This window comes from Oryzias melastigma, unplaced genomic scaffold (genome assembly GCF_002922805.2).
Source record: "Oryzias melastigma strain HK-1 unplaced genomic scaffold, ASM292280v2 sc00204, whole genome shotgun sequence".
NCBI classification, from domain to species: Eukaryota; Metazoa; Chordata; class Actinopteri; order Beloniformes; family Adrianichthyidae; genus Oryzias; species Oryzias melastigma.
Window position 1 is genome coordinate 108,876 of NW_023416880.1, and position 25,872 is coordinate 134,747.

The 25,872-nt window shown below is 38.8% G+C and overlaps 1 protein-coding gene across 1 annotated transcript in view; it reads right to left on the reverse strand.

Annotated features, from left to right (window-relative positions):
• The window catches only part of mylkb (myosin light chain kinase b), an 84,119-nt gene that overhangs the window by 37,655 nt on the left and 20,592 nt on the right, over window positions 1-25,872 (reverse strand). The window contains exons 5-13 of the mRNA XM_024260702.2: window positions 23,124-23,171; window positions 9,052-9,179; window positions 8,702-8,858; window positions 6,725-6,915; window positions 6,531-6,645; window positions 5,680-5,718; window positions 5,498-5,588; window positions 5,215-5,418; window positions 2,407-2,624 (exon numbers count right to left, since the gene is read on the reverse strand). Coding sequence (XP_024116470.1) covers window positions 2,407-2,624; window positions 5,215-5,418; window positions 5,498-5,588; window positions 5,680-5,718; window positions 6,531-6,645; window positions 6,725-6,915; window positions 8,702-8,858; window positions 9,052-9,179; window positions 23,124-23,171 — 1,191 coding nt within the window. The remainder of the gene's footprint in view (window positions 1-2,406; window positions 2,625-5,214; window positions 5,419-5,497; window positions 5,589-5,679; window positions 5,719-6,530; window positions 6,646-6,724; window positions 6,916-8,701; window positions 8,859-9,051; window positions 9,180-23,123; window positions 23,172-25,872) is intronic.

The following is a 25,872-nucleotide window of genomic DNA, read 5'->3' on the forward strand; positions in this document are numbered from 1 at the left end:
CAGTGAATATATTGGTAGAAGGATGCTGAGTCTAGAGCTGCCAGGAAAGAGGTCTAGAGGAAGACCAAGGAGGAGGTTTATGGATGCAATCTTTGATTTAGATTAAGCTACTCCAAAGTGAAATACATTTGTTTTCTATTGGTTCTAAATGAACAACCAAGAACTAGTCTAGCTGCTTTGTTTTGGGCCTCTTGTAGTTGACCCTTGTAGTTAAAGGCAAATCATTGATAAAAACAGAAAACAAGAAAGGTGCTAAACAGCTTCCTTGTGGAAGTCCACATTCTAACCTTAAACTGTCAGACCAACAACCATTGTAGTAGACCTTCTGAGTTCTGTCAGAAAGATAGCTTTGAATTAGTGCAACAGCAGGGGCAGTGAAACCGTAGCTCTTCAATTTACCTGTTAAAATACGATGATCTATTACATCAAAAGCAGCGCTAAAGTCCAACATCACTACACCAACTAATTCAGAGTTATCCATGCATCTGAGCCATCCGTCTGTCATTTGTATGAGAGCGGTGCAGGTAGAATGGTCCTTCCTGTAAGCGTGCTGAACCATTGTCAACAAGTCATTACTCTGGAAATATTTACAAACTTGTTGATGAATATTTCTTTCATAACTTTACTGTACTGGAATTAGACTTATTGGTCTGCAGTTTGGTCCATTAAAGCTGTTTTTTGGTCTTTAATTATAGGGATGATTTTGCCCTGCTTTCACAGAGTTGGATAAACAGTTGTCAAGAAGCACTGATTAAATATATAACACAAAGGAGCTGCAATAAATCCAGCTGTTTTGTTTGGATGTTATCAGTTCCAGGGCTACCATGTGTAGGAAGTGACTTGAGCAGGGTCACCTTTTCTGCTGGTTGCACACGATCAAAACTAAAATTACAAGGTTTGTCAACCATAATTTCATTCTCAATTAGTTCTTTGAAATTGAAATTTGTTTGCCCCATACTATTTCTTAAAGCATTGACTTTATTGAGGAAATAGCTATTAAAATAATCTGCAATGTTTTTAGGATTTGTTTTAAAAACCGTCATCAGACTCAACAAAAGAAGGACATGGATTTCTGTTCCTTCCCATTATTTCATTTAAGATCTTCCAAAGCTTTTTGCTGTCATTTTTCGCACTATCCATTTTGTCTCTATAGTATTCCTTTCTCCTTTTTTAATCATTTTAGTGACTTGGTTCCTTAATTTGCGATATTTCATTTGGTCCACTAATAGTTTGGAATGTCCAAACTCCTCTTTTGCTTTATCCCTTAGTTTCATCATATTTTTCAGTGTCGAATCTATCCACTTCGCACCGTTTCTTTCCTTTATCTTTTTAATCGGTGCATATTTATCAACTATTCCCAAGAATAGGCTCATAAAAGTATCCAAGGAAACCTCAGGTTGTTGGCTGCTGTACACAGCACACCAATCAAGTTCTGCTACTTCCTTAACAATATTCTCAGTGGCAGATGCATTGAGGAATCTTTTACTTATAAATTTGGCTTTTGGCCTGGGGATTTTTACTTTCTTTGTTACTATTATAACATTGTGGTCACTACACCCAACTGGTACTGAATCCATATTTGTGCATAGTTCTAGTACATTAGTATACATGTGGTCGATACATGTGGACGTTTTATAGCCTAACTTATTAGTGAACACTCTAGTTGGTAAATTTATAATTTGATGCAGATTGCAAAAATTTAAGGAGGTAAGAAGACTTCTTCTGGTGTTATGGCATGGTTTTGAAGAGTGTTCTGTTAAGGAACAACAATGTGGCTTTTGGGATGTCACAGCAGCAGTAGGTGCATGCTGCATAAAGAGACAGAAAACCATTTAAGAAGCATTTTTAGCAGTGTTAAAACAAACTTTCAAACAAGTAAGGAGTTGGACCATTTCTTCCTGTTTGATACACAACAATCATTGCTTTACATTTGTCCTGTTGCTTCATTTCTACTTTATTTATATAGCATGACTACCGGCTAGGGTGACCGCTTTGGTTCAGTTGTTCCGTTTCCAGACCTCTTTGTATACTGACTGAGGAATCTCAAAGCGAACCGAAGCTCAGTTGATTGGAAAGGAACCAAGATCACCTTGAAAGATGGATCTGAGAGAGGTCCCTGGTCCTGGACCAGGATTCGCTTGGGTGTTATCGGACTGAAACTTTGTTCCAGATTATCGTGGGAAACAAAATCTGGTTTACTTTAAGCAAATTTGTCCAGTCTGAATGTACCCTTGGATTATATCTCTCACAGTGGACATGCACCTAACATGGAATTTTTCAGATTCCTCCATGGGAGAACTTGCAAAATCCCAGGGTGTTCCAATACTCATTTGCCTCACTGTATATGCAAAGTCAAATGTTTGAATAGTTTATGTAGTTTCCTGGTTCCAAGTAGTAGTTACTTACCTAGTCGTCTGGCGAGGCCAAAATCAATCAGTTTGATTTTGCTGCCATTCTTATTGATGCACATGATGTTCTCTGGTTTGAGGTCAAGGTGAACTATGCCTTGCTTGTGGATGAAGCTGACACCATCAATGATTTGGAGCATGTATTTTATCACCTCTCTTTCAGTCAGCTCAAAATCCTCGTCAATAATTCGCTCAAATAGCTCACCGCCTGAGATCCTGGAAACACCAAGAAGACTCGTGCCTCTCAAGACAAAGTCTGAATCAAAAACAAAAGCTCATACTAATTACATTTTGACTCCAAAGCAAGCATTTAGCAAAACGGTTATTAGTTTATATCTTCTGTGTAGTTTGCTAAAGGCCTTTGCAAATTTACAAAAGACTAACTATATTATCAGAAAACATTATTTTTCAGTAGTTAGCAGATGTTGCACTGGAAGAAAACAGACAACAACCAGATTTTGTCTAAAAGCTGAAGCTGCTGGTCATTGTGTTCAAAGCTCCGATAACAAATTAATGTAAACTATTTTCTCAGACCAGTTGGTATCATTTCAGCATTGATTTGTTTTTTCATTTGTGTGAATTGTTTATCAGAGGATAGCTAATACTCTGTACCTCCTTTCACTCAAAAATATTGAGTTTTGCTCTAGTGCAGGGGTCTGCAATCTGCGGCTTCAGAGCCACATGTGCCCTTAGTCTTAAATTGTGATATTTTGGTCTTAACTGCGTAGGGGTATAATATCTGGCGGAGGCTCGCACGGCTGAGTGTCCCATGGTTGTTGCTTTAACTGTCATACAAGAGCAGCTACAGCCTGATACCGCTAAAACTGTGAACCGGACAGCACTTTATCTCATCATTTTAGTGTCTCTGTGGTTTTAATGTCTTATTGATACGAAATGGGATTTACGTCCCTCTAACCCTCTTAATTAATTCTTTCACTTCCCTAAAAAATCCACTGAGCATGCACATTGTATGGGGTTTAAATTGTTCTCTGGTGTAGCTCAATTCATTTACAGTCAAGTGGGCATATATCTATTCCAAGTTGGTTTGTTTGTTGGTTAGTCTGCAATGGGGCCGCAAACAAAACAAAGAAACAATACATGATTTATACAGTTTCTGAAAACAATTGTGATTTATAGTTCAAGATAAAACAATAATGCAATGGTAGAAGTGAAACATGCAGGAAATAAATTAGTTTTTATTCGTAAAAGTTCTTGGAAAAAAGAACAACGCAGGTAAGATTGTTCCTGAGGAAGACTGCAAACAAGGATGAAGATGTACAAGCTATAATTAGAAGAGAAGAACATGAGAAAGGAGGTGCTTTCTCTGCATTTATCAAGTTCTTTAGTTTAACATTCAACAATTAATTAAATGTTTGCCTCTGTTTTCAACCAATTTGAATATTTGAATATCTCCAGTTGTAGAATGCCCCTCCACATTTTTCCATGTTTATAGTCTCTTATTCTGTGATTTGAACAATCTCAACTATGTGAGTACTCTTTATTCATTTTTTATTTTTTAGTGTCTGTTTTGCTTCATTTAACCAAAAGACAATGTCAGAGCAAACTATTTACACAAATTTGGTTTATTAGTCACCAATGGTTTACGGAACCACAATGTGGGTAATGAAGTAATGAGCGGTTTCTGTAGTCGAGTAATTGTTATTTAATACTGAAATTTTAACTGTAATTGATTATGTTACAATGTTACTGACAAGGATATGGTTTTCTTCACACATAGGGCTGGGAATTAGGCAGAAAAAATAATTTTTCATATGCAAGGTCCTAAAAGGTCTTAAAAAGTCTGAACTTGAAGAAACATAGGAACCCTGGTCGGAGTCAGCAGCTCCTGCTAATGGCTGCCAAACCAAAACTACCTAAAAAAAACAAATAAAAAAACCCTGCAAACTAAGACTACCAAGATAAAACCCCAAACTAAAATAACAAAACCCAGCAGTGCAAGACAGCTGAGGAGAAAGAGGGAAAAAAGAAGAAGAAAATATTTAAAAGAAAAAGAAAATAGCAATTTTTTAAAGTAAGGATTACTTAATTAGCATTTATTTAATTTAGATGAGTTAAATGTATAAATTGATGTCTGAGGTTCACATAGATGGTTTTTACATCCTGTTGACCTGAAGACGTCTTGTTTGATCAACTCTACCTCCAGAATGAACAGATTTTATATGGAAAGAGAAACTTTGGTAAAAACTTTGATCTTTTATGAGTTAAAACCACATGCACAATATTGGTTAAATACTGCACTGAGATGATCTATTTTGGCAGAGATTATTTTTTACTTTGAAAATAAGTTATTTGAGTTTATGTCAAACGTAAAAAAAAATAAATCAGATTCTGAGAGACGCTAGGTTCTTCTTATGTTTTTGCTTTTGTTCATGCCAAAAATAGACATGATTCATATTTATCATTTTAAAACAGAAGGTAAAGAATGAAAAATCCAAATTTCTTAAAGGCTGAAGTAAGACGGCTCCTTCTAGGTTTTGAGCAGCAGCAAACAGACCCAAATGGCTCTTTTGTGTTAAGGGTTGCCGACCCCTGCTCTAGAGGAAATGGCTGCTCTTGAATTCCTTTCATGTTGAGCAAAAGATTATTCTCCAGTGTTTAATAGATCAAAAACCTTTCAAATTTAAAGGGCAAAAGGGGTCATTAACTGGTCCTCAATTTCATTTTACAACAAAAGATCCTGTTTGGCGGATCGATGTGTGTGTGACTGTTCTTAAGCTCTCATGCAAGCAGTTGTTTGTTTCAGTCACATGGTTCTCTGTGGGACACAGGTTAGAGTAACACCTACATTTCCAGGACCATGACCATGTCTGACTTGCCCTCAAAGGCATCCACACATTGGACCAGTTTGGGGTGATGCAGGCTGTTCATGATGCTGATCTCCTGCCTGACATTTTCCTTCTCCTTTGCTGAGTATGCCTTGATGAATTTTCCAGCCCAAACCTTCTTTGTGGCTTTCTCCACCAGCTTGAAGACCTGACCAAACTTCCCCCTTCAAAGAAATACAACATACTTTAGTGTATGGTCATCAACCTGTATTCCAACTGAGGTAAAAGTGGGCGGAGCCTTACGTTCCCAGTCGCTCCTCCACATCGTACATCTCTTTCACTTTCATGTCAGTTCGAATGATTACATCTCGGTATTCTGGCTCTTTTTCCAAGTCTGACAAACACATAAAGAACTCCACTAACATGTCTTTGTTGTTTGTGTGATTTTGTGGAAACTTGAATTTTCTTAGGATGTTGACTTGTACCTTCGTCCTCCTCCTCTGCCTCAGCCTCCTCCTGGTTTTCTGCAGAAAGAACCAACGAGCAACATAGTAACTGTTCCTCCTCAGTCACACCGTTGGAACTGGTGTCTTTGGCTCAGTTTTCTTAATTTTGTTTCTTCAGTAATCTTATGTTAATTTTAATTATGTTAAATTTCTGAGGTTTGGTTCCTATCGGTTTATTTTCTTTGAGTTTTATTTCATGGGCTTCATATTTTTACTCTTGTAAAGATTGCTTTATAGCAAAGTTTAAAACCCTTAAAGAGGATTAGACATAACCAACAGCGCCAATTTACTGATTGGTGGTTCTTAAATAAGATTACAGTATAAGGAGATTTAGTAAGTCAGCGCATTCAACAGTGGAGTGATTTTTCAATTTTTTTCAGTTTTTCAAAACTATGTCTGATTTGGTGTGTACACTTAAAATTAACACTCATTAATTTTTTCTAAGATGAAAAATAAACACATTAACCAAAATTGAATTGTTTCAAACACTGTTAATGGGCACACTGGATTAACTTTTTCTTTAATTCTGACTCCTCTCCTTTGATTTTGTCAGGGGAGAGTAACTTCTCCTTGAGAAAACCAGCTGCAGTGGGTTCTGATCTTCGGGACTCGCAGAGGAAATATTTCTGCTGTGTTGCACAAGTGACAATATCAGGCAGTTCTAACCTGATCCTTTCCTAAACCCAGAAACCTTAAATATTTTGAATGAATGACATTAGTCTATCCTCAGAAGAATACATCTTCATGAATAGCTGTTTTATGACCATCTGGTAACTGAAAAAGCTGAAGCCCATTAGACATTAGAAAGTAGTTCATTCCAGTTTCCTCACCTTCATCTTCCACCAGTCCAACAGTCACAGGTTCAGACTCAACACTTGGCTCTCCAATTCCATAGATGTTTTGTGCACGCACACGGAACTTGTACTGACGATCTGGAAGAAGGTTCTGGACACAAAGACACCTGTTATGCCTTTCGAAAGAGGGTGTGCAGTGGTTTCAGGGCTGCAATGGAGAGCACACACACTTGCACATTGTAGGATGTGCTGTTGCAGGACACCAAGTGTTTCCACTGCGGCTCTGTGGAATCCCAGATCTCTAAGTGGTAGGACTGCACGGCACTACCTCCATCATAGGTTGGCCCGTACCATGACAGTGTCAAGCTGGAGCGCCGGATGTCTGAGGCTGCAGGGACCTTTGCTGGTGGGTCAGGCTTATCTGAGGAGGGAGGTACATTCAAAATGTCATCTGTTGCTCTTTACTAAAAGATCCTTCAATTTTCTGAATTTTTGCCCACAAAAAAAGCAGGTCCTCATGATCTGATGTCACATCGTGTGACAGCCCCCTCCAGGAAGAGTCTGCTCCGCCCTAGTCTAACACAAACACTTTCTCTACAAAGCCAGTGTAAAGACTTTAAAACTGGACTGTACTTAAAAAGGGCATACACCCCTGGTGTAGAAGCTACCAAATGGAAAAAAGCACTGTTCACCAGACCCTAAACCATCTCATCTACTGAGAGTGATATTTATAACACACATTTGACTCAAAAGCTCTTTGTCATTCGATTCTTTAACATAACACAAGAACAAACCAACCAACAAAAATATACATTCATTTTTCGTCACCCGAAGCCTATTTGTTTTCTCTATGTCCCTTTAAACGTACACGCTGTACTTCCTCGCTTCAGAGTTCAGTCACTCCAATTCCAGTAATGTTTGCATCCACAACCGAGCAAAACCCAAAAGAGATAAAGTAATCTTGTCACCCTAAAGTCAAATATCCAGAGACAAAGTAAATCCAAAACCAAACCCATGGAGTTGGGGCATTTTCACCTCTGATGTTAGATGCATTTTAACCCCATCTCTTCAGGTCTTCTGTAGACTCTCTGAACTGCGTTACTCAAAAAGAATGTGTCATTGATACAGCCAGAGAAAAACAAAGCCAGAGCATGACAAGTAACACAATGATTCTATAAACCACATGACCCTTATGAGGAAATAAGGCTTTACACTATAATGTGAAGAAATTTGAGTTTGACACAGTTTATCATATTGTCAAAATTTTCTTTATAAACTTTTGGGGCAAAAACATACACAAACATAAATATAGATAAACACTTCCAGAGATGGTCGATATTTTACTTTCTTAAACCTCAATAGCTACCCAAAGACTCTTTTTTTATGGCTAGAAGTTTAAAGTTTAAACTGCTAACTAGAATTTCTCCAAGTAAAACATATAAATCCAGCTTGATCAAATGGTGATCATTGAAAACCAACAGTTCTAAGTAACATAAGTATTTTATTCCTAAAAATGTTTGTCAGATAGAATCTATCCACCCCGGCTGTACTTACAGTTCCACCCACAATCCTGAGCCACAGGGACTGTCATTTACTGAGAATTCTGGAGCCTCCAAACATAAACCAAAGAAAAATAAAAACAACTTTGGACAAAGAGGAAGAAGACCAAGAAGGAAGTCAGACACTTATCACATCCAAAGTAACTTCAAATGTGTAGTTCCAGTCCCCCTACCGACCATTATGATTTCATTGTGTTGTTTAAAAAACACTGCACTTCAGAAATAGTTGTTTGCACCTTCAGTGGGAGCATAGAATTGTATAAAGCAAAAAGGAGGCTCTTTATTTCAGTCCTGACAGTTTATTCAGGCTTATTCAGTGGTAGAAACCACATGAACATTAAGAACAGGTCTGAATAGAGCCACTGGCAGAGAGAGTGATGGGATGCAACAGGACATACTGACCCTTCCACACCCTTCTCAGTGCCCAAATCACTTTCAATTTCTTTCAAAAATAAGATATTCAGGGTTTTATCAATAAACATGTCCATAAAAAATGTTGTTTTACTTTATTCCTACTTATTTCTCCATGTTCAAATTGCTCCAAAACCAGTCATTGTTTTTTTTTCTATTTGTTTGAAACTGGTGTTTAATTTGGCATGTGTCACCACTGCTTATGCTTCGGTTTGTGTTGCTGCAGGTTTTTCTTACCCACTATGGTGAGGTTAAGGGCGGCCTGGCGCATGCCAAAGCTGTTCTTCAGCTCCACAGAGTAGCAGCCGCAGTGCTCCTGCTGCCCGCTGCTGATGGTCAGTGTGCTGCTGCTGTCTGTGCACTCCACGGAAATGTCAGATGAACTGTCCAGGATCTGAACAAGAGATCAACACAGCACAGATCATCATGTGGCCAGGTTTTAACCCCCCCTCCATGAGCTCAGGGCTCAGAGCTTGGATTTGGATTTGAATTTATATTAAAAATATGCTTGTATGTGCCTTGCTGTTTGTGTGTACATACATGCATGTGCGTGTGTGTGCATGTGTGGGAGGACGAGAGGGTCTCACTGGTTTTCTGAACTTTAGCCAGGTGCATGTGATGGGTGGAGCTCCAGAGAACTTGCATATAATCTCCACCTTTTGTCCAGCCAGGATCTTCATGTCCTCTGGAAAATGCAAGATCTGAGGGGGCAGAGCTGACACATACCAACAAACATCTGTTATCCATCAACGAAAGGTGGCAGAGTGGCAGCAATTTCAAACCTGATCACTGAGATCATAACTCCAACAGAGTGGGAACAGGTGGAGCCATAAAAACTCCACAGAGCCTGTAATCTGAAGATCTCCTATACAGTGGTCCCAACGTGGATCTATTGGCACTGCGCCATGGGGGAAATAAATAATTACTGTATACCCGTCTTTTCTATTGAGTCTCAACAATCTTTGAAAAATCTTTAATTTTGAAAAATGACCAAATTATCTCAGCTACATCTTTGAGCCCTTGAGCTGTAAAGTTTAGTCAAATGCATAGACAGTCTGGACTTCTTGAGCCATGAGGTCCCCCATTAGAAATGCATTACCTCCACTCCTCGTGAATGTAGGCCACCGCTTTCCCCTTCACTTCCTGAAACGGATATCGCCATTTTGCAAACGTCTGCAGCCCATCTTCAGCGATTGGTCTGATTCTCTGTGAGTCATAGCTGAGTCATGAATCTACAGGAAGTACTGTCGCCAATCTGGAGTGAGTTTATTGTGAGTGTCCGCCTCTTTCCACGCCTCGACCACGAGACCGCGGGATGTAAACAGCTTCTACTTTAATAACGGCGGCTCGGTAGAATTGTACGAGTCATTGTTGAAGCCTTTGAGGGAGAACCATTCCAACATTTGATTCTGTCAGCGGTCCTTTGGGATTTACTTACAGTTATTCCTTTTAGTCGAGATAAAAGGAGCATTTGGGTGACATCACTGCAAAACGCTGCACGCGCCCCCCAGCGCACAGCGCGGCTTGTCTATTTACAGTCTGATCAGATGCACGTGAGAAACGCGTTCAGCGGTATTTAAAATAAATAACCATTCTAACAAGTGAACAGCTGGATCTTTTTTCTGTTTGAAAATACGACAACATCCCTTGAAGTTTGTCTCGCGCTCCTCAGACGGCTGCGTCTAATTCAGGCTGAAGCTGGAAAAGTGAAGAAGATGAAACTTTGGTTGGTGATTTTATGGAGGAGCTGTACCATTCAGTTTGATACACAACTTATAATTTATAAGCTACAATCAAAACAGTGAAAAAAGAAAAACGAACGTTAAACAAACGAAAAAGTCCAAAGCACATAACCTCAGAGTGAAATCTATTTCTACAGAGTAAATCCTCATCTAAAAATGTCGACAGCATGCTCCTCTTGTTGTTTTAAACTGCTGCATCGGTACATTCCATTGAGGAAAACAACAGTAGAACAATGATTGGTACATTGTTGAATTGTAAAGTAGGTGTTAAAAGGTCTTCACGGAACGCATTGATGAAGTCTGCTCCCATTGGATACCCGCCATCTCTCAATCAAACCCCCCCGATGTTCCACGTCAGACCCCAAACCCAGTCTCCTACTAAGACGTTCAGTACCTACGTTTGTCCACAGAGAAAAACGTAGCCATTTCACAAAAAAACTGGTTTAAATTGTGGAATTGGTGCCCCTCGTTTTCTCATTCATTTTCTATTGGGGCTGCTTTGGATCACGTGACTGATCACGTGACTTTTGAGTTTCCACCTGTCGCCATGCAGCAAAAAACATGGTGGGATATTCATTCTTTTTCAGTGGAAAATCTCTCAGAAAACAATATGTTGTGGACTAATCTTTATTTTGCCAATATTTCTATTGAGAAATGTACCCATTACTATCATGATATGTATTTATTTTGGACATACAGTTCGTAGTTTGTCTGTAGGCACGCGCGTATGTGCAGCTTCTGCGCCAGTGTGGTTCCAAGGTAAGTTCTCCCTGCCAGAATTTGTATCTCCAGTCTAAGGCATTGTTGATTTGTTTTGTAATGCTCCTATTTGTCCCCCAAAGTGTAAAAAATAAGGTGGATGACTACATTACGCTGTTCTAAGGCTTTTGGGAGGTTTTTTTGGTCATATTTACATTTTCCCACCGACATTTCTATGTGAAAAACCGACAGCTTCTCATGTTAAGAAATAAAAAAAAATGACTTTGTTTGACTAATATAATATAAAAGTCACAATTTATGAAAGTAACTTTGTGATGGAAGAATGTAACAACAGAAAATTGTTAAATAATTGTTGTTTGTACTCCAAATTATTGGGGGCACAGATTCTGGCAGGCTGGATCAGCAGCAGCCTGACAGAATCTGTGCCCCGTCATAATACGTAGAATATGAGGGGAAAAAAATAACTCAAACACGACAGCAAACTCCCAAAAGCCCCAGAATAAAGTATATCACTATCATCCACTTTCTTTTTATGCTTTTGGGGGGGGAAATATGAGTGTTACTAAACAAATCAATGATCCCCGAGACAGGGGATACAAATTCTGGCAGGGGGAACTTACCTTGGCACAACAGCTGTGGTGGAACTATCTGCCAGACCTGTTGTTCGGCCTGCAGCGTTCTCTCCTTCTTAGAACGAGCGTAACTAAATCGGTGGATAGTATACATGCGAGCACATCTACTTATATTACAGTCAAGAATTTTTTCTTTAACCTGCTTCTGGAATTTTTTCAATCCGTGCAATACAAGCTAGGAAATTTTCCAGATGAAAGTTGCAGTTCACAAAACCACCCGTCAGCTTTAAAAAAAGTGACTTGTCGTCTAGTTTCTCCACTAGTCGATTACTGTTGATGTATTCTTCATCTCCTGTAAATTTCATGAGAAAAAAAATCAGCAGGTACTGTTTTTTCCTTCACAAGCCTCCGTGTCCAAGAATTAAATGCTGGAACATGAGGTCACGTGACCAAATCTAGCAAGCTGATTGGCTGCAAGCGATGTCTACAGGAATACAGGAGCAGATTTCTGTACGATTATTTGATAATATGGAAATGAATATTGATTTAATACCAAATTTGTGACTTAATTCTTGTAGTTCGCTTGATTAGCTTTCCATCAATACCCTCCTTTTGTGGATTGGACAAATAATGAGAAAGTTACGACAATTTAAAGACTAATCTTTCTTTCTGGTCACAGAAATGTCACTGTTTTGATGTTTATTCAGGAATAAAATTATATCCCACTTTTGATCGCTTAATGTGCCATAACTTTCTTATTCTTTGAACTATCTTAATGATCTTTATACCGTTGGAATGGTCTCTTTCAGCCCTTTTCAGTGATATAAATATCAGAGCAATCAACCTAATTTGAAAATTTTTGTCACATACCTTGCCAAAACGTTTAGGGTACACGGAACGGGTCAAGGTTTGGGTTAGGGTAGGTTCAGACAAACCGCCTGGACCCTTGTTTAATTTGGCCCAGAATTAATTCTGCAAAACTAGAATGTGATCACAGTCTGACTACTTAAAAGTTTTTATGCTTTTATGTTGCTATGGTAGCCAAATACAATAGGCAAACCGGAAAGAAGCTGCTGTTGCTCCACGGTGGTAAATGTGTGAAATTAGCTGCGTTTCTATTACATATATGAGCAAAATGTATCGAAATTCTAGGAATTGGGAAAAAAACACAGATTCACAATGAAACTGTTTCCATTCAATCATGTTTTTGATTGACAAGATATTTCAACAATACAGCATGAATATCTCAAAAATACAATAATTACTGAATATAAATGGCTCACAACAAAGCAGCATACATAAACAAGATCTCAAATCAGAATAAGAGAGAGAAAGAGAAGACAAAATAACAGTAAACAACGTCTAAACAATGTTCCAAAAGAGTAAACCTTTAAATATATTATTCTTAAAAGAAAAGCACAGGGATATGTGTTATAGCTTGCAGTTTCTCATTAAAAAAAGTACAAATTGAGGTCTATTAACTATTTCAAGAATGTGTTCTAAAAATTCAAATAAGACATAGGTTTGGGACATTTTACATTCTTGTAAAGTAGCCTTTGACAAGAATTTCATTTTTGAAACCAACAAAATCTAGTGGCACTGTCAAAAAATGAGTTTTATGTATATCAAATTTTGCAAATATTATTAAAGTAATAATACCAAATTCTGCTTTTTTGTTTTCTGTTTGTAGACCAAATCTAACAGTTTTGAAATTTAAAAGGGGGAAATGAACACTCACAGCCAGCAAGGCCAAGTGGGCCTCACATTATTCAAAAGTGGGCAGAGAATGTGTGCCCCAGCTGTGTTTGGCTGCCTAGGGACTGGAGGCCAGGACAGCGACCCTGCTAGCTCTGCTGACTCCTGGGCGGCAGCACCTGCTTGCTCTGCCGGACTCTGGGGAACGGAACTCACTACACTGTCCACCGGGCGACTGGCTAGCATAGCCACCTAAGCCAATGTACTGCAGTGAAGTTAGTTTTAGGTTGGATATTCGACAGACATTCGCTCTGTTCATATTTAGGGACCGTCAACAAATGACAGAATGTTTCTTCAATAACTCTTATTATATTGCACCACATCAAACCAAAAACCTTTAAAATAATCAAACTAATTAAGAACTATCTATAACAACAGTTTAAATTAGCTTTTTATGCTTTTTTCTAATTTTAGTCAATTTGCTAGTGTAAATATTCACATTTTTTTCAATAGCTTTTATGTTCTTTGACCAAATCAGTCTAAATCAATTTAGAATAATACAACAGATAAAGAACTATCTATTACAGCAGATTACATTAGCTTTTGATGCTTTTTCTAATTTTGGTCAATTTTTCAGTGTAAATTTTCTCGTTTTTCTTCAATAGCTTTTATGTTATTTGACCAAATCAGTCCAATTCACTTTAGAATAGTAGAACAGATTAAGAACTATCTATTACGGCAGATTGCATTAGCTTTTGATGCTTTTTCTAATTTTAGTCAATTTTTAGTGTAAAGTATCTCGTTTTTCTTCAATAGCTTTGATGTTTTTTGACCAAATCAGTTCAATTCACTTTAGAATAGTGGAATTGACTAAGAACTATCTATTACAGCAGATTACATTAGCTTTTGATAGTTTTTCTAATTTTGGTCCAATTTTTAGTGTAAAGTGTCTCATTTTTCTTCAATATCTTTTATGTTTTTTGACCAAATCAGTCCAATTCCCTTTAGAATAGTAGAACAGATTAAGAACTATCTATTACAGCAGATTACATTAGCTTTTGATGCTTTTTCTTATTTTAGTCAATTTTTTAGCGTAAATCTTCTCGTTTTTCTTCAATAGCTTTTAAGATTTTAGACCAAATAAGTCCAATTCACTTTACAATAATAGAATTAACAAAGAACTATGTATTACAGCAGTTTACATAAGCTTTTTATGCTTTTTCTAGAGCTGTCAGGCGATTAAAATTCTTAATCGCGATTAATCGCATTGTCCAGAGTTAACTCGCGATTAATCGCACATTTACATTTGGCCTTTTTTTAAGGAAAAAAAATGTGTGGTTCGTGGAATTTAGTAGTTCTACATTAATTATGAAAACAAGAATGACAAAATTAATAGTTTTCATCAGAAATACTTTATTTTCTAACATTGATTAGAGATAAACTTTCTTAACAATAAAAGGCTGTAACATAAAATTCCTAACAAAAGCCCAAGTGCAAGTGAAGGGCATTTTAAATTCAAAACTTCAATCAACGTTCAGTAAAATAAAATAAAAAACATCAAAATAAAATTTCCATAACACTTTCATGTTCATTTTTTGTCAGGACCAAATCTTTTCCTCCTCTGCTGAACTACTGTAATAAATGAAATAGAGATTTATCATTTCCAATTAACTTTTGTTTTTTAAGACATTAAAGACTGAGAAAAGCGGGATAGTTTGACAGTCTGTTACTGCCGCCGCGTTCTCTGGCTGCAGCTCGATGCAGCGACGTGTCCAGCAGAGCTCACGGATGAATATGCCGGCAGACAGACCACTATGCTGGGGCTGGATCACGCTGAAACCTCCAGAACATTTAAAACGTCCCCAGGTGAGCTTGCTGTTCGGAACGTCGGGGGTGCGCAGCTCTCGGCGCCGGACGCGAGCCGGTACCACCAGACGTGGTACTGGACGCGAACCGCCGTGCAAGAGTTCTCCAGGTCCTAGCGCCGGCCGGTTTTAGCTCGCAGCTCGGTGGTTGGAGAGCCGCCCGTGATCTAGTGTGAGAGCAGCCTGTGAGTTGGAGGGCGGGACGCCCGCGCGCGCGGTATGGAAAGGCACGTATGAGAAAGTCCGCGATTAATGCGTCAAAAAAATTGTCAGCGTCAAGCACACGTCAGATTAATGCGTTTTTAACGCGACAAATCTGACAGCCCTAGCTTTTTCTAATTTTGGTCATTTTTTCTAGTGTAAAGTATCTCATTTTTCTTCAATAGCTTTTATGTTTTTTGACCAAATCGGTCCAATTCCCTTTAGAATAGTAGAACAGATTAAGAACTATCTATTACAGCAGATTACATTAGCTTTTGATGCTTTTTCTAACTTTAGTCAATTTTTTAGTGTAAATCTTCTCGTTTTTCTTAAATAGCTTTTATGTTATTTGACCAAATCAGTCCAAATTACTTTAGAATATTAGAACAGATTAAGAACTATCTATTACAGCAGATTACATTAACTTTTGATGCTTTTTCTAATTATAGTCAATTTTTTTGTGTAAAACTTCACATCTTTTCTTCAATAGCTTTTTTTTTTTTTTTTTGACCAAATCAGTCCAAATCACTTTGGAATAGTAGAACACATTAAGAACTTTCTATAACAGCAGTGTATATTAGCTTACAAGGTAAAATAATATATAATAATTAGGGCTGTCAGATTTGTCGCGTTAAAAACACGTTAATCTGACATGTGCTTGACGCCGATAATTGTTTTGACGCATTAATCGCAAATTTTTCTCATACGTGCCTTTCCATACCGCGCGCGCGGGCGTCGCGCACCCTAACTCACTGGCGGGTCTCCAACCCCTGAGCTGCGAGCTAAAACCGGCCGGCGCTAGGACCTGGAGAGCTCCTGCACCCTAACCCGGCTCCGGTTGGCGTCCAGTACCACGTCTGGTGGTACCGGCTCGCGTCCGGCGCCGCGTCACGAGAGCTGCGGACCCCCGACGTTCCGAACAGCAAGGGGACCGGGGGACGTTTTAAATGTTCTGGAGGTTTAAGCGTGATCCAACCCCAGCATAGTGGACTGTCTGCCGGCATATTCATGATGTGAGCTCCGCTGGACACGTCGCTGCATCGAGCTGCAGCCAGAGAGCACGGCGGCAGTAACAGACTGTCAAACTATCCACAGTGTATCCCGCTTTTCTCAGTCTTTAATGTTTTAAAAAACAAAAGTTAATAGGAAATGATAAATCTCTATTTCATTTATTACTGCAATTCAGCAGAGGAGGAAAATATTTGGTCCTGACAAAAAATGAACATGAAAGTTTTATGGAAATTTTATTTTTGATGTTTTTTATTTTATTTTACTGAACATCGATTGAAGTTTTGAATTTAAAATGCCCTTCACTTGGGCTTGGGCTTTTGTTAGGCATTTTATGTTACAGCCTTTTATTGTTAAGAAAGTTTATCTCAATATAATGTTAGAAAATAAAGTATTTCTGATAAAAAATAATAATTTAGCCATTCTTGTTTTCATAATTAATGTAGAACTGTTCAATTGTTAAATTGTTAAAATGTTAAACTGGTAAATTCCACATTTTTTTCCTTAAAAAAGGCCACATATTAATTTGCGATTAATGGCGAGCTAACTCAGGAAATGCGATTAATCGCGATTAAAAATTTTAATCGCCTGACAGCTCTAATAATAATATAATATAATGATAATTGAAAAGAAATTTCTGTGCGCTGTCTTGTGGGGTCCAGATGACCCCACTTTTAATGTAAACATGCCCAGGATAGCGCAAGGTTAAACACATAAATTTAGTTTCAGTTTTTATCAATTATATTTTTATCCTCACTGGTGTTGGTGTCCTACATAAAATACTGTCCACCTTTATCATGGGTGGTATTGATTAAAATAGAACAATAAATCGAATTTATATTAAAATCTTTCTTAACATTGGAAAAAGCAACAAATGCTAATGTAAACTGCTGTAATAGATAGTTCTTAATCTTTTCTACAATTCTAAAGTGAATTGGACTGATTTGGTCAAATAACATAAAAGCTATTGAAGAAAAATGTGAATATTTACACTAGCAAATTGACTAAAATTAGAAAAAAGCATAAAAAGCTAATTTAAACTGTTGTTATAGATAGTTCTTAATCTGTTCTAATATTCTAAAGTGAATTGGACTGATTTGGTCAAAAATCCTGAAAGCTATTGAAGAAAAACGTGAAAATTTACACTAAAAAATTGACTAAAATTAGAAAAAGCATTAGCCTAACCAGCATTAACCTAAAAGCATTAACCCTAACCCTATGGTCCTGCCTCATTGCGGCACTCTCCTCTCCTCCACTCTCGAACATCACCATCCTCTCCCGTCTCGCCGGAGACCCTGCAAGATCCTGCGCCCCCTGTAGTCCGGAGGTGTCACTGCAGAGACTCTAACCATTTATGTGGCTGAATAAATTGACTTTCTCCTTTTCACTCCTGGGCTTGCTTCTTTTGGCTGTCCTCAGGGGTGAAAGTAAGCCGGAACGGTCCGGAGCAGCGTTCCGTTAAAAGATTTCGAGGCGGAACGCCGTTCTAGTTGGGAGGAGATCCGCAGTGTGGCCGGTTTTCACTTCCTAACACATGACAGAAGCATTTTTTTATTTGGCGTATCGACCGATAAAATGCTCTGGATCTCTTTCCTGTAGCTTTCGCTCTCGCTTCCATAAACAAGCCTAATGCGCATGCGTGGAAAAATTGGGTACGTTTGATTTTTTGTTCGGGGACATTTAATTCGATCAGCCAACTGAGCATTAATGTTTATGCCACACGGAGGAGCAACGGGACGCGAAAAACAATAAATGAATCACTATTGTGATTGGTCAGTTTAAATTCAATATAAATTTAGTTCACAATAGAAAAAGGGAATCTTGATATGGAAAAATAACGCAGCACATTATTTAAAAGAAAAAGCAAAAAAAGAAGAGCATGCAGAGAAAAATAAATCAGATATTTAAGAGGAAATTCCAAAGTGAGAATGAAGATGTGCAGACAAACACTTCTGAAGGAGAGGATGAAAAGGGAAAAGTCGAAATGCAAATTGCATTGAAGAACCCACTGAGACACCAGGGCCATCAAGCAGAGGTGACCCTTTTCTATTGCCAGAGTATCCTTCAATCTGGACAAAAGAACAGTATGAACAGTTTGAAGAGAAAAATGAATGGATATTTGCCAAAAACGGAATGCTTGGCTGTCAAAAATGCCACAGTGTAAAAGATCTCGGTGTTGCCTCATCTCGGGGGGTAAATATTGCACCTAACTGGGTAGCAGGAAAGATATGCCCATCTGGACACACAAGAGATGTTCAGCTGTGGTCATTGAGAAAAAAAATACATGAGCACAAAAACTCAGCAGCTCACAAAGAAGTTGTGAAAATTTTAGAGACAGCGAAAAAAGACACTCTTGTAAACATGAATACCAAGAGTCAAGATTTTGCCTTTGAGACAACTGTCAGGGTCTTCAGGACAGCCTATTACGTGGCCAAGTACAATAAACCATTCACTGACTTTGAAAGTTTGATTGATCTACAGGAGACCAACTCAATCAACATGGGGAGAGTTTTACACAGCAAAACTGTGTGTGTTGATATTGTGGATCACGAGGCTTCACAAATGAAGAAAGAAATTATGACAAAAATTATACAAAATAGGAGCAAGATAACAGTATTGGCTGATGAATCAACTAATGTCGGTAACAAATTAATGCTCATTGTTTTGTGAAAGCAAGTGTAGATGGAGCTATGGAACCTATTGCTTTTCCCTTGGACCTTGTGGACCTGGACAGCCTATGTGCTGCCCACATCAAAGAAAAACTCATAAACTGCCTGTTAAAAAAATGGTTTTACCATGCAGTTGCTGCAAGAACTACTGATAGGATTTTGCAGTGATGGGGCCAGTGTGATGTTAGGGGTGAAGTCAGATGTTGGAAAGTTGCTGAAAGACGACTTTCCATCTATTGTTCTCTGGCACTGTTTGAATCACAGACTGGAGCTTGCAGTAGCCCAGGCACTTGATAAAACAGGGGGGACAAAAGATTTCCAGGCCTTCCTTGACTCCCTTTATTCACTTCACAGCCAATCACCCAAGAACATGAGAGAGCTCAGTGAGTGTGCGCACAATCTGCACATCACCCTTAAAAGGATTGGTAGAGTATTCAGCGTTCGCTGGGTGGCTTCATCCTGGAGGGCAGTCAATGCAGTGTGGCAGTCATATTCAGCCTTGGCACAACATTTCCAGAAAGCATCAGAGGACACCAGCAGAGAGAGAGCCAAGTTCAGTGGTCTGCTGTCTAAGTTGTGCACTTTCATTTTCTCAAAAGTCTGGCACTGATGGTGGATGTTCTCACTGAACTAAAAAAATTGTCTGAAATTCTCCAGAACAGAAAAAACTACTATTCCAAAGGCCCATGAGTTCATGACCAACTACCTGAAGCGCATTGAGAGCCTGAAAATCTACCCAGGAAAACACACTGTTGAAGCAGAGCAGGCCAAGCAGAAGATGGAATTTAATGGACATCAGGTAAAGGTGGGCAGCTCTCCCACCATTGACTCTGCTCTCTTCATAACTGCAGCGGTGGAGAGCATGAAGGAAAGACTGTTTACAACAACAGCCAACAAACCACAAAGTAGCGTGACAGCTGACCGCAAGGAGGCTTACAACAGCCTTATCAATCAGATGCCAGTCCTTCACCCAGACAACTGGGATCAAGACAATCAAGACAAGGAAGTCAGAACTTTGCGTGAACGTCTGAACATCAATGAGCCCATCTTGGGTACGTTGAGTTCAAGGCTAGTGGAGGAAGAAGCATTCCTCCTCCATTAAAAAAATACTTCTGGCAGTGGACACACTCTCAGCCAGTAATGCAGATTGTGAAAGAGGGTTTAGCACAATGAATAACATAATGACTGACCTCAGAGGCACCATGACGACAAAAAATGTCTCAAACCTCCTGTTCATCGGCTCATTGGGACCTCCCTGCATGAAGTGGGATCCAATGCCATACGTCAAAACCTGGCTAGGAAAAGGCAGGAGACCAGCGCACACAACAAGTGGCATGGCCAGCAGATCCCCTAAAACTGATGAGGAATATTACCAGCCTGTTTGGGACATTATGACTTAGTTCAGTTAGTTCAGCTAATTAAGCATAATTCAAGTTCTGATCAATTTGGATGTTCACATTTTTCATGTTCTGAAAAATTCACAATGTTCAATTAAAGATTGTTTTCACAAAAACACCTTGTCTACACATGTTATTTATGTATAAAATTTGATATCAAGTGCATTTATTTCCTTTAACTGCTTTAAAAGATATATATTTGGAAATAATTTGTCATAGTACCGGCAAAAGAAAAATTCTACTTTCACCCCTGGCTGTCCTAGATACACCCCTGACACCAAATCTCTTGTGAAACAGTTGACAGTAATTCTCAGAATATCCTATAGCTTTTTGAGTGCCGTTGATCAGGGGTGTCAAACTCAATCACAAGAGGGACCAAAATCCAAAACATACCCTAGTTTGCGGGCCAAATAGGATAAGCATTTATTGAACACACTAAAACTACATTTTTAAAACTTTAAAACTATAACTTTTTAACATAATTATGATTTAGACATATAGCATTACCTGTGAAAATGCTAGTGTGAATCCTGTAAACAGAATTTGACCACTGAAGATGCTGATAGCAGAAAATGCTGAAATTGATAGTTAAAAACGCTAAAGGTGATAGCTGAAATCACTGAAGATAGCTGAAGGTGATGAAGCTGATAGCCAGCTAAAATAGCTAAATGCCAAATAGCTGAAAAAATAATTAAACTTTAAAATAGCTTAAAAAACTGAAAAAACCCTCAATTAGCCAAAACAGCTATTAGCCTAACTCCAAAACAGCCTACAATCTTTTTTAAAAACCCAATTAGTCAACACAGCTAGCATGTAGCTGAAATATTTGCTAATTGCTAATTTCCATTATTTCTGTAAGTCAATCTTATTTATGTATTCTCCACAAGGAATCCATTTTTGGACCTCAGACATTTATGATTTATGCGCCAGAATCATCACACTGGGAGAGGGAAAAGCTGTTGATAAAGGCAAGACATGTTGGTGACTGTCTAGTCTGTAGCAGGAAAAAGTATTAAGGTGAAATAAAGAAGAAATCCTAACACAAACCTGTATCATAATAAAATTTCAATAAAAAAATAAATGTAGTCTAAACTGTGAGATTCTCTCTTGAGCCCTACAGCTTTGAAGAATCATTAAACTTGGAGTCTGTTTATATTGTGAAGCAATAATTTATTTATCATTTGTATTTTGTTTATGTCATTCATTTTATATTATTAACACAAAAAAAAAACACTATTATTTTTTTCTTTCTTCATTTAGTCTGAAACCATTACTCGTTATTATCACGTAGACTAACCAACATTTCCATATTATCAAATAATCGTACAGAAATCTGCTCCTGTATTCCTGTAGACATCGCTTGCAGCCAATCAGCTTGCTAGATTTGGTCACGTGACCTCATGTTCCAGCATTCAATTCTTAGATACGGAGGCTAGTGAATGAAAAAACAGTACCTGCTGATTTTTTTTCTCATGAAATTTACAGGAGATGAAGAATACATCAACAGTAATCGACTTGTGGCAAAATTAGACGACAACTAACTTTTTTTAAAGCTGACGAGTGGTTTTGTGAACTGCAGCTTTCATCCGGAAAATTTCCTAGCTTGTATTGCACGGATTGAAAAAATCCAAAAGCAGGTTAAAGGGAAAATTCTTGACTATAATATAAGTAGATGTGCTCGCATGTATACTATCCACCGATTTAGTTATGTTCGTTTTAAGAAGGAGAGAACGCTGCAGGCCAAACAGCAGGTCTGGCAGAAAGCGCAGAAGCTGCACATACGCGTGTGCCTACAGACAAACTACGAACTGTATGTTCAAAATAAATGTACATCATGGTAGTAATGGGTACATTTCTCAATAGAAATATTAGCAAAATAAAGATTAGTCCACAACATATTTTTTTTCTGAGAGATTTTCCACTGAAAAAGAGTGAATATCCCACCATGTTTTTTGCTGGCGACAGGCGGAAACTCAAAAGTCACATGATCAGTCACGTGATCCGGCGCACCCCCGTAGAAATGAATGAGAAAATGAGACGTAGCAATTCCACAATTTAAACCCGTTTTTTGTGAAACTGCTACGTTTTTCTCTGTGGACAAACGTGGGTACTAACGTTTTTGGAGGAGACTGGGTTGTAGACTCACAAACCTTTATTGAGCCATCTGATTGGTCAATTTATAACTCTAATACTTGTGATAATGGAAAAAAATCTTTAAAAAAAAGGATTAGAAAAAAGAAGTTAATCAGAAAGCAGCAGAGGAAGAATGATTATTCATATAAAATGACTGAGAAATAACTTTCGGTTTCTCAATGTAAGTCAATGGGACTTTGGCCTTTTTGCAACCCAGTGGTACTTCCTATATGGAGTGGGGGGGGGGTGCTCAGTCCAGTTCTTATATACAGTCAATGGTCAAATGACTATGTCCTAACAATCTTTTATTCTGAAAAACCTTTTAGTTTTGAAGACAACCGGATTCTCTTGGTTACATTTCAGTCAGTTAAGTGCTAAGGTAGTCTGGTGGCGTGCAACATGAGAAAAGTTGTATGTGGAACATTTCTTTTGCAATTGACTAAAGGATTAGTGTGATTAGTAGATTTATCTCAACAGGTGACTCTCACACACTGAGCCTGTTTGCATAATATTAATGCCAAAATTCGCCAGAGGATCGCACTAGACTTTGATGTTTAACTGGTGTTATTATATTTTGTTGTTATTAATATCAATAAATTTGTATTGCATTGAAGTATACCATCTCTTCGTCATGTGGTGTTTGCAGGTGGGTGTCACCTTGTTTGGGTGGAGTCTTTGGAGTAGGCTTCTTTATTCTGGCTTCACCTGGTGAAAAGACAAAAATAGCAGTCAGGCACCTGTATCCAGGCATGTGCTCATGATAGTGAGACTCAGAGCTTGTGAGTCACAGCTATAAGGGGAAAAGGGGACAGACTGACACAGAATGTGGTCCTCTCGAACCTCTATAACGCTTCATGTACTTATTGTAAACTTCCCACATAACTTGTCGGGGAGTTAAGAGGAAATCTCTTGCAGAAGACAAGCAAGTGGCTTTTAGGAGTATTTAAAAGAATCCCTGACATTTTTGAAGATCTGAAATATTTCTTTCTTTTATGTAGAGATATGTTGTAATCTGTTGGAAATAATGTCTTTCTGCTTTCAGAACGGCTAAAACCTTCTGAAGTCATTTATAACATCCATCCATCCATTTTCCTGACCGCTGTGTCCCTTTCGGGGTCGCGGGGGTGCCGGAGCCTAACCCGGCTACTGATGGGCGAAGGCGGGGTACACCCTGGACAGGTCGCCAGTCTGTCGCAGGGTCTCAATCACTCACACATTCACTCTCATATTCACACCTAGGGGAAATTTTAGAGTCACCAATCCACCTATGAAGCATGTTTTTGGACGGTGGGAGGAAGCCGGAGTCCCCGGTGAAAACCCACACATGCACGGGGAGAACATGCAAACTCCACACAGAAAGGTCCCAGCCGGGATTTGAACCGGGGCCTTCTCGCTGTGAGGCAAGAGCGCTAACCACTGCGCCACCGTGCAGCCCCATTTATAACATCAATGTCTTAAAGATTTGGGGAATTTTTTTGAAACCTCAATGCCCCTGGAAAACCGGTCCTCTCAGAAATGCTTCATTTAGAATTAGTTTACTTCAAGCAATCAAAACAAACAAACATGACAAACAAACAACATACATACAGTGGAGGAAATAAGTACTTGATCCGTTGCTGATTCTTTTGGTTTGTCCTTTTAAAAATGAATTGACATAGTGATAGTCCATTCATTGATAATAATTTATCAAATATTTGCTCTGAGTGATTTAACTTCTGTCTTTAATCTTCTTATCTTGACTGCTTGAGGTTGTTTACAGCTTGCATATCAACAAACAGGAGCCAAGCCTCAGATGAAGGTTATGAGAAGCTGAGATAAAACAGGAACTTGAGGAACCATCATCAACCTTCATGTGCTGGAAAATAGAGAAGTTTACGTCAGTGATAGATATGTAGACTTCATGTGATTAGAGGATGTCCTGATCTATCTATAAAAGGAGGATTTTGACGGAGGGCCTTCAGAGTGGAGTGGAGGCTGGTTTGAACATTCTCTGTCTGTTCTCCTTGTGCAAGTAAAATCTGATTCAAGAACTGACCCCTCTCTTGTCTTCCTTTCAGAGAAATGTTTCAGGTTTTGTAAACCAAACATTTAAATGGTCCTATGAGCCAGATCCCAAGACACCTACGAAACTCCGACAGGTGTAGGGAAACCAGGGTGGGACTGTGGCCACAGCAGGTTCACTAAGAACCAAATCCCGCCTTTGGGGATCCTGGTTTCAACCCATCGGTCAGGATCCGTGGGTTGACGGGGACCCGAAGAAAAAAGACATCAAAGGATGAGTGTGTCTTTGGTTAAAAAGAGAAGAATGACTGAGGGTCATAGAACGTAAAACCCTGTAAATCCTAGGCTCTAACAGGTGCTGAGGGATGGCGGAGTTCGATAAATTCCATAAACACAGGAAGACGGAGTCCAATAAATTCCACATTAAAATAAAAAGTGAATGAGTGTGATCATACAAAACAATGGGAACTAATAGCAGACTGGTGTGGATGTGATAGGCAAGAATTCTCCACTGGAAAGAGTTGAAGTGAGAATTACCACATCAGGTGGAGTTGCTATCCGATTTGACAAATCCCACCCTATAGAAAACCCTACAAAATACCGGTATTCAAAAAAAAAAAAAACATATGTCATCCTAAGGGTTTCTTCGAACAGTAAGAAATTGAAAATCACAAAGAAAATCAAGAAATAAACTTAAAATAATTTACATAACCAGACAGACCAGTTACCTGAACAGAAAACACCTGTTTGATCTGATCACCTGTAGAAAAGACACCTGTCCACAGAATCATCTATTGATCAGACTACAATCTCTCCAACATGGAAAGACTAAAGAACTTCCACTGGATTTAAGGGAGAATATTGTAGACCTGCACCAGACCAGAATGGACCAGAGAACCATCAGCAAAAATCTGGGGGGTTAAAGGTCATAACTGTTGGTGCTAAAATACAAAAGCATGAGCAACAATCCGCCTGTAGGTCAGGGACTCCAAACCAGATCTGGCTCAGGATCGGGGCCGGATCTAGGCATGGGCAAGGGGGGGCAATGCCCCCCCAAATGCCAGGACTGCCCCCCCAAACCTGATCGCAAAACTATCTAAATTTAAAAATGTGTTTAAAGAAAAACAGAGCGCTCTCTGCTCTCTCTGGCTCTCATTCAAACAAGCAGCTAATGCTGATAGGTAGATGGAAGAGAGGGCGTGGCCTCTCGTGAAACTCCATATAGTCTCAGCATAGCCCTCAGGCTCAGAGCTCAGAGCGAGGCGCTGTCCAGCAGAGCTTAGCGGCCGTTCAGTGTCTTCGTCGTGCGTTTACAACTGAAATTATTTGATCACTCATCATTTTAAAAATTCTCATCCTCTATCTGTCGCTCTCTTTGTTCCAGCTTGCTGTAAACCAAGAAACG